This window comes from Chionomys nivalis, chromosome 17, assembly GCF_950005125.1.
Source record: "Chionomys nivalis chromosome 17, mChiNiv1.1, whole genome shotgun sequence".
In the NCBI taxonomy this organism is placed as follows: domain Eukaryota; kingdom Metazoa; phylum Chordata; class Mammalia; order Rodentia; family Cricetidae; genus Chionomys; species Chionomys nivalis.
The window spans coordinates 45,447,776-45,457,498 of record NC_080102.1 but is presented as its reverse complement, the minus strand read 5'-3'; the positions used below and the strand labels follow the sequence as shown (position 1 = coordinate 45,457,498).

The 9,723-nt window shown below is 45.9% G+C and overlaps 1 protein-coding gene across 1 annotated transcript; it reads right to left on the bottom strand.

Annotated features, from left to right (window-relative positions):
* Positions 1-7,762: 7,762 nt before the first annotated feature.
* On the bottom strand, positions 7,763-8,602 carry LOC130888373 (palmitoyltransferase ZDHHC3-like). Its single transcript, XM_057791277.1, has one exon. It carries the CDS (start codon positions 8,600-8,602, stop codon positions 7,763-7,765), a length of 840 nt encoding a protein of 279 aa, XP_057647260.1.
* Between the last annotated feature and the right edge of the window lie 1,121 nt (positions 8,603-9,723).

Genomic DNA, 9,723 nt, shown 5'->3' with positions numbered 1-9,723 from the left:
GAATACAGAATATATACAATGGACACTGAACAGGGAGAGCTGGAGTTACCATGCAAAAATCAGACAGAGTGGTGTTCAGAGCAAAGGTGATTATGAGAGACAAACGGGGTCATGCAAGGATCAAAGCTCAGTCCACAGAGGAGGTGTTGGTCTTAGGTGGGCAATTAACATCCAAGGTAAGACAGGTAGAAAGAGAGATGAAATCAGAAACAGATGCACCCACACCGGTTGAGGGTTCCAGTGTCTTCTGGTACTTGGTGGGGTGGATATAAGGCCAGCAAGGGTATAAAATAATTGATCTTCATTGTCACCCAGCCGGACTCAACTCACAATGTTCTCAAGAGTAGCTGGAGCATTCATTAAGACAGGTCACGTCGTACCTCATCCTATAGCATCTGTAAAAGTGATGGGATCAAACCATGCCCTTTCTTTGAATACAATGAAGTCAAGCTAGGAGGCAGCAGAAAGATCAAAGGGGAAAATTCATGTACTAGAAAATTAAACATGACACAACTAGATAATCCATGGTCAAAGATGTCTCACAGAAAATTTTAAAAAAAGTCTTTAAGCCGAGGAGAATGTATGACTTGAGTGTATCCAAAGAAAGGAATCAATCATCTAAGCTTCCAATAAAAAAAGTTAGTTTTCCATGGACTGAAGGTGGGGTTCAGAGGTTATGATCACATTATGGCTTTTGCAGAGCACCTGAGTTCAGTTCCCAGCCCTCACATGGCAGCTCACACCTGTAATTCCAGCCTCAGGGGGCAGGGCAACATTCTTTTCTGGCCTCACCTGTACTTATGTTCTTATGTTCTTCAACATACACACATAATTAAAAGTAAAGAATTAGAAAATTAGCTTTCTGGGGCTAGAAAGATGATTTACAGGGTAAATTGTTGTGCAAACAATTGGGACTGAAGTGTGGGTCTCTGGCACCCACATAGATGCTGAGCAGGTGTTGTGGTTTATCTATAATCCTAGCTCTCGGGAGGCAGAGACAGTGGCTCTGTGGAGCAAGCTGCTAACCAGATCAGAGGACTTGGTAAGCTCTGGATTCAAGCAAGACATTCTGCCTTAATATATAAAGTGGAGAGTGATTGATGAAGACACCTGGCATCAACCTCTGGCCTCCATAAACATGCACACATAATGCACCCAAAACACACAGACATTCATGCACACACAAGCACCCCTCCACATTTCCACAGGAACAAGACAGACTTAGTCTGTGCAAAGGAGGGAAAAAAGTAGAAATCAATGGAATTGAAACAAAAAAGGGTGGAAAAAATGAATGAGAATCATGATCGAGGTTTTGAAAGATAAATAAAAAGACTAGAGTGCTATCAAAACTGACAAATAGAAAAAAAAAGACACAGATCACAAATACCTGGAATGGAAAGATGGGCATTGCTCCAGATCTAGATGTCAGAGGCAAACACCGCAGGCCCCAGGCCACCACTGTAGAGCAAGCTACAAATGCAGACTCACCAGGACAAAGCAGGTGGCCAGCCAGACTAGCGAAACTCCAGGTTTAATGAGAGGCACTGTCTCAAAAAAAGAAGTATGTTGAAGAGTAATATAGGAAAGATAACCAATGTCAACCTCTGACCTCCACATATGTGTGCATGAGGGAGTATGCGTAATATTTCCTCCCCTAGCCATGGTGGGGAAATGAAAGAAAAAAAGCCAAATTTATGTTTAGATGTCTTTCTGAGAAAGACTCTCCAGGATAAATGGTCTCACTGGAAAATTCCAGCAAATATTAAAAATCACATTCATCACTATCATCATCATCATCAGAAGTAGCAGCAGCACCATCATCATCATCACCAGCATCATCATCAGCACCTTCATCATCCTCATCACTAGCATCATCATCCACAGCAGCAGCACCATCATCATCGTCATCACCAGCATCATCATCACCATCACCATTTCCAGCAGCAGCAGCAGCAGCAGCAGCAATGGTGATGAGAATGTGGGTTGTTAAGAGAGTAGAAAAGCAGAGAACATTTCCCATTAATTTAACAAAGGCAGCATTATCTTAATGCCAAACCCAGTTCCTATATCTGGGCTTACCAACATCTCAATTGAGTGTGCTGCCTGCCAGTCACTGTTGGCCTGCTGTGACTGCATTGTCTGAAAGCCACATCCCATGGGAGGAAAGATCATCAGCCTTGGCTCATGGTGTCAGTTCCTCATGGCTCTGAAAGCCTTGCAGAGCCTCCCCCATAACAGTTGGTCAGAAGGCAGAGAGGGCAGTTGGGCTGGGGGCAGTCATAACCTGTAGAAGCTCTCCCCTCATGGCCTACTAGAGATTCCACAGCCTCCCAAAATAGCAACCCCAGCCTGGGGAAGAAGTGCTCCAAACCAGACCCTGTGGGGGACATTTCAGACTGAAATTCCCACCAAATACTAACAAATTGTACACACACACACACACACACACACACAAAGTGCACAAACACATGAGTGTCATTTGACCTAAGAATGCAGGATCAATTTAAATATTTAAAAGTAAGTATACATATTTGCTATATAACTGTCTAAAGAGGAGAAAATATTTGGTGGTATCATTGACACAGAAAAATAACTTTGTGTGTTATGGGCAACACTAATTGTGTGTTATGGGCAACACTAATTGTACATGAAGTTGGGAGGGAGATGGGGAAGGGAGTACTAGGGGAGTAGAAGGGAGATGAACAGTTATGATGAACATGCATTGTACAAATGTATGGAACTTCAAAGAATAAAAAATATAACAGCTGAAGATGTGCTTCCATGGTTACTACCACTTGTTGCTTTTGCAGAGAACCAGGGCTTGGTTCCCAGCACCCACATGGTGGCTCACAGCCATTCATAATGTCCAGGGTATCTGTTGGCCTTTTCTAACGTCTATGGGCACTGGGTATCCACATGATGCACATACATACATGCAGGCAAAACACTCATAGAATAAAACAAATGATCTAAAAACATATAGTATGTGAAATCAAAACCCAGAAGAAGATGGGAAATCAAAACAAACTGTGCTGGGGTTGCTAAGAGTAGTTGCAAGCTGTAATTTTGTTACTGTGCCTGATTTATAAAAATAAAGTTAAAAGTTGATGGAGCAATATTTTTTTTTTTTTTGATGGAGCAATATTTAAAAATTATTTAGCTGATAATTGTCTATTCTCATAGGGCAAAATGTGATGATACAATGCACTATGCAACATTTAAATCACACTAATTAGAATATTTATCATCTCACAAATATATCATTTATTGTGGTGGGACCTTTAAAAGTGTACTCTTTTAGCGATTTGCAGGCATACAGGATGTCATCACTAACTGTGGTCACTGTGACTTGTACCAGATCCTGTCTAATGGGAGCTTGGAACACTGACCTCCATCTTGCCTTTCCCATAAGCACGGAACCAAGGCACAGAAAGGGGAAAAAAAGATCCTTAGACCCTATCAAAACAAAAAGCATTGAATACAAAGATAAGCTAGAGACAGCAGAATATTTTCAAATAGTTTTTGGAATGTGAGAAGCAAGAAAACTCAAGAGACTGTTAGTTAGAAGCAAACATTTTTATTTTTTATTCTGCAGGAATGGAGGTCAACCTAGAGAAAAGGCAAAAATAGCTGGTGTGCCAGTTTGGTGCGTGTTGGGGTTTGAATGAGAATGTCTCCAAGAGAGATTTGAACATTTGGTCCCTAGTTGGTGGCAGTGTTTGGGGAGGCTCAGAAGGTGTGTCGTTCCTTGAAGAAGTGCGACACTGGGGTGGACTCTGAAAGCTTTGTTGCATGCTTTATCCGCTGCCCCCGATGATGAACTCCTATCCCACTGGAACCATAAGCCAAATAAACCTTTGCTTCTGAAAGTTGCATTGTTCATGGTTATTATCACAGCAATGAAGAAGGAATTAGTACGGTGTGTGACAGTGATCTTTAAGATTCCAGACTGTGAAGTGCCTTCTCTTTCCCACACTGGTACTTCAGAGAGTGACAATCTTGACATTCGTCTAGCAGAGCCCCTCCCTGAATTCTACATTCTATTGGCTTAGGACACAAAGACTTATCTAATGTATATCCTGGGCTGGAGATGCCTTCCTTTTCTGATTTGTGGGTTCAGTCACATAGCAGACTGCCTGCGACTTTTCAACTGCAGGATGGATTGGGAGCATACAGATACGCAGGGGCCAGCGGCCAGCAAGGGAGACAGGAACTGAGTGCTCCCTGTTTGCCTGTGACTCTCTGAGGAGCTCTGAGTGCACCTCATACTGAAAATGGTGTGTAATGAGTTATTTCTTATGCAGGGCAAGGGCTTGTCTCTAGAAAAATTCACCCAGTTCAATTTAAAAAAAATAATGGGAAAAAGACTTGAATTGACATGTCACAGGGAAAGATGCTGAGAGGACTCCATTCAGACAGGACAGCCATCCATACAGAGAGCCTCAAGGATGCTACAGAAACAACAAGCAAAAACCTTCCAAGATGAAACCTGCGAGCTCGGCTGGGAGTAGAAAACGAGCCTGGCACACTAAAGCAATGAGACACTACATGCTGAGTATGGAAACCGAACCAAGGTGTACCACCATTTCACAGGACACTGAACACAGGAAGCAACCCAGAAAGAGCGGCCACAGAACCCCTGAAACACTGAAGTAAGACAGCACATCGGGCTGTGAAGAGGAAGGCTCGGAGCAGCTTAGGGTCAGTTTCCCCCTAAACCCAGCAAGATCCCTCCTCTTTCCTTCTCTTCCTCTTCCCTTGGTTCTCCTTCCTTCTCCTCTTTCTCTCCCCCACTTCTCATCATTTTATTTTAAATTTTATCTATTATTATTATTATTATTATTATCATATTAGCATTGTTATTATTATTACTTTGGGACAGAGTATAATATGTAACCCTGGTTGTCCTTGAACCCACTCTGTAGACCAGGCTAACCTCGAACTCAGAGATCCACTTGTCTCTGCCTCCCAAACGCTGAGATTAAAGGAGTGAACAAGCCGCATCCAACTAAGTAGTCTTTTTATTGCCTGCTGTGACTTTCTTTCAAAACATTTTTCAGATTATTTTATTTTATGTGTATGAGTGTTCTGTTCACATGTATGTATGTGCATCATGTGACTCCTGGACCTGGAGTTGTTGATAGTCATGGACTGCCATGTGGGTGATGGGAATCTAACCCAGGTCCTCTGCAAGAACGAGTGTTCTTAACCACTGAGCAATCTTTCCAGCCCAACCTTTTAATGATGTGTGTGTGTGTGTATGTGCATTTGTGCACATGAATGTGGGTGCATGTGTGTCATAGTGGACATGTGAAAGTCAGATGACAACCTTCCAGGAATTGGTTCTCTTACTGCATATTGTTGAGACAGTCTCTCTCCTGTTTCTTCAGCACTGCATACTCTGGGATACTGGTCCATGCACTTGTGCTTCTGGGCAATTTTCTTGTTTCTACTTTCTGTCTCACCTGGGATTACAGATGCAAGCCGTTGTGTATTCAGCTTTTTAGATAGGTTTCAGGGATCGCGCTTGGATTCCAGGTTTGCCATCTCTCCATCACTTCATTTTCCTCACAGTAATTTCAAGTTCAAAGCAAAATTGAGCAGAAGGCACAGAGGGGTATAGTTCAGCCCCTCTCCCTGTACACTATAAACATCCCCCATCGATTTCTTTACTTACCTACACATAGAAAAGCTTACACTAAAATGTAAATGAAGAAGAGAGTGAGTTACAACACTTTTGGAAAGAAAGTTGGAGGAAGCATACCACATGACGTTACTGGCCAATAACCAAGACAGAGGGCTGTGTGCAGGGGGCCAGAAACCAGGACCATGGAGATACCAGACAAAGACCCTTCCAGACCAGAGGGAATCTGATATCATGCCAAATGGAGCCAGTGGGAGAGACACAGTTTGTTGGCACACAGGCTCGAGTGACTGAACTTACAGAAGCCATGGAGAGCCTTATACCCAAGGAAATGCCCAAGAAACCAATTGGAAAAGCAGCAGAAGTCACAGAGACACTTCTCTGAAGAGGTAGATGGATGGAAAATGGGCCCAGGAGACAAGGCTTAGGTCTGTTAGCCAGTAGAGAAGCATGAATGGAAACCACCCGAGGTGTCACCACACACCCACGAGAATGACTGGATGACATGCCTGGTGTTACCACCAAAGGCTGGGAGGGTGTGGAGAAGACCCTCATCCCTGCTGGCAGCAGCAGAAGGTGTGAATGCCACAGGAAACAGGCACTGCAGAACTCACACACATCCCATTCTGTGACCAGCGAGTGCAGCCTTGGGTGCTGATGCCAGTGAAATAGAAATATACACACATCCGACCTCCACACAATGCCCGTGGCAGCTTCATGGACATATAACAGGTCCAGACTAGGAAAATGCACACACATACGACCTCCACACAATGCCCATGGCAGCTTCATGGACATATTACTGGTCCTGACTAGGAAAGACCAAAAGCTCTTCCATGGACAAATGACCAAACACTGCAGCGGGTCCACAGCACTGATCATACTTATCAATAAATACAAACCAACTACTAACACAGGCAAAATATAGATGAATAATCAGGATAATATGATGAATAAATTTAAAAAATCCTTGAAAGATGGCATGCTGTATAACTCCATTTATGTAGTGTGTTTGAAACAACAAAACTACAGAGATGCAGAAGATCTTAGTGTTTGCTCAGGTGAGGGGAGGGAGGGGCACATGAAAAGGGGCAGGTCTGTGCTGGTGTGGCGCTAGACACATGAACCCTCATGGGTTTACATTTGTACCATGACATCTGCACAGGGTTGGAGGGTGGCACCCATACAGATTTCCCGGAGTTGGTATGATGCAGTATGTTGGTCATAAGAAGTGTCATATGGTGGCACAGCAGGTTAAGGTACTAGGAGCCTCCTGTCATGTCTTATGGCTACCGGGGACCTTCAAAACTTAAGGCAGAAGTTATATTTAATAATTTCTGCCCCCTTATTCTGAGGAACCTCTGGCTGACCTTGTACAGCCTGATAATAAGGTGTAACCCCCGGTTCTCCCGGTCATTCTAGCGGCTGGCGGGATCTGGAGTCAAATATGAATAGATGAAACCAACCAAGGAATCAAGGTGGGGCCACCAACACGGTTCATTAGGTAAAGGTACTTGCCGCCATGCTCAGTAATCTCAGTGTGATGCTCAGGGTCCACAACTCCCACAAGCAGGTCCTCTGACCTCCACAAAGCCCTGTGCATGTGTGCACCCTCCTAATCAGTAAATAAACACAACAAAGAGACTAAAAGAATAAAGCTAGGGCATATCGACAAACCACAAAGAGCCTAATTAAAATCAAATCCAACAATATGAGAACAAAGCAACGAGAGAAAAAAAAACCCACACCCTACAATGGAACTGGACTGGTGAGGAATGCAAAGATGGCTCAAAATCAGATGATGTCATTGTCACTCACTGCAGAAAGCAGGTTATCAGCATGTGAATACTTTAGCATGTACAGTCAGCATTGAACAAGGGTGGGCATCAACACAACACACTCATCCGTGGTTGGATGCCTTTAATGGCTTTCAAAGCCACAGGGGGACACACAGAGCACTCTCCTCCGGGTTTCCCCAACAGCTGGCTTTCCTGTCCTGTTCCTTGCTCAGAAAATCGGAGGTATATTCCTTTGTGTTCTGCCCTGCTGCTTTCCTTCACGGAGCTAGCTAGTTCAGGTTTGTGTTGCTGTTCTTTGATCTAGGCACCTGTGAGCCACTTAGGCCATATCGTGGTGCTCACTCACTTTGGGACGTCCCAGGGAATGAAAGGGACTGAGCCAGGCTAGGGAAACTCGGGGGCCGCAAATGGCCTTCACGTTTGCCCACACGGACCGTCTTCCCTGTGAACGCTTGTTCTGGTACAGCATCTCAGTTGTGGTTTTGTCTGTGCAGATGGAGCACATCTGGCTGCAGAGCATCACCAAAGCAAAGAGGAAGCCCATTAAGGCCACTAGGAAGAGGAAGAGGATGGGGCTAGGTGGCGATACGGTGCTGCCGGCATTCCACTCGCGCCAGGTGGGGCTGCGCAGGAAAGGGGTGCCCAGCAGGAGCAGCACGTGGACTGAGATAAGTCCAGTGTACAGAGTGAAGAGCAAGAAGTATTTCTGGTTGTTCTCACCCACGCAGTTGTTGACCCACGGGCAGTGGTGGTCATTCTTGCGAATGCAGCGCCCGCACACTATGCAGTGGTAAGCCCTCTCTGGTACGGCACTTAGGCAGAGTGGACAGTAGGACACGGTGTCAGGCCCGGGTGGGTTTCTCAGGGGCACAGAGCCTGGGTCAGTTAGCATAGTACGTAGGTGCGACACGAGCGCCAGGGAGGCCAGCAGATGGAAGACCACACCGTTGGCCACAGCGTAGAATACGTTCTTAGATGGTATGAACAGGTCCCGAATCAGTATCCACGCAGCACTCAGCATTAGCGTCCATGTGGCAATGGCACATATGATGCCCAGGGGGTCCCACACAAACCAGTAGCGTTTCTCGGGGCCCTGCAGTGGGGTCTCTAGCCCGGCCCTGTGCTCAGAAGTGCCACGTTTTTGGACCCATGAGAACATTGTGAGAGTTCTCAGGCATGCTCATGGGCCAGCATCCTGGTGGTAGGCCCAGGCCCCAGGAGGATCCTTCAGAAAGAAGAAGGTCTCTGTGCCTTAACCCTCCTCTCTGATCCAGCTTGTCTGGAATTTGTACCTACTGTCCTGGGCAGAGGCAGGGAGGGGCTGGGAGAGCTATCTGACAGGCTGATCTTTGCAGTGTTCTAGAATACTCCCTCAGAGGGGTTTATGAACACAGAAAGGGCCTAGTCTCCCTCAAGGGCTGGAGGAAGGATGGGAGGAGAAGACACCCTTAGGGGCTGACCATTTGGCTCTGCCTTTTCCACTCTGAACTGAGTTGTTAGAGCCTCATGACGTCCAGATAAACTTTCATGACTTCGCTCCTTTGGAGAAACTGAAGCAAGAGGAAGTTAAATAAATTGCCACAAGAGATCAGGAAAGGGACTGTCTTGTCCTGTGCGGGGCTGCGGGACTGAAGGTCCACCCAGGGAAGGGCTCAGGATGCAAGAGGAGGGAACAGCAGTCTCTCCAAGGAGGGGTGGTGTTGATAGAGGTGACAGCATCCATGTTCTGAAAGGCCAGCTCTAGCTTCCTCTGGAAAAGCATCCGCGTGGAGACTTCCCTCTAGAGCCCAGCAGGCGGATCCCTCACCTCTTACTGTGGAGGAAAGGAAGAGATACACAGCCTCTCAGCTGTGTGTGTAATCGTGGATGTCACTGCCTGCACATGACCAAGTCTCATTGGGGAACATGGCATACAGATTGGTTGGATGTACATTGTTTCTGTCAGCATCCCCATGAGAGTATCTGTCCTGTGGGAAAGGCTCACTGGGACCATCATAGCAACAATACGGTTGATGTAACCATGAGAGAAGAGTTATGGAGGCTCACCTAGGGACAGATGGGAAGCAAGAACATGTTGGGGAGTGCTGGGGCCTCTCAGAGAGGTCTGTGGCCTTTCAGGCATAGCAGTTCTTGGACCAAGCTTCAAAGAAGAACTGGTCTCATTGTCTTCTCCATCCACAGCCCAAATTTAGTGGTGTGGAGGATGAATCTGGGTGGCTGGGCTTCCTGCAGCACCACCAGGTAGAGGGACCTGTTTGGCTGTAAACACAGCAGAGGCAA

Bases quoted from the DNA above. Each gene is read 5' to 3' on its own strand.
- LOC130888373 (XM_057791277.1), bottom strand. From the start codon at position 8,602: ATGTTCTCATGGGTCCAAAAACGTGGCACTTCTGAGCACAGGGCCGGG.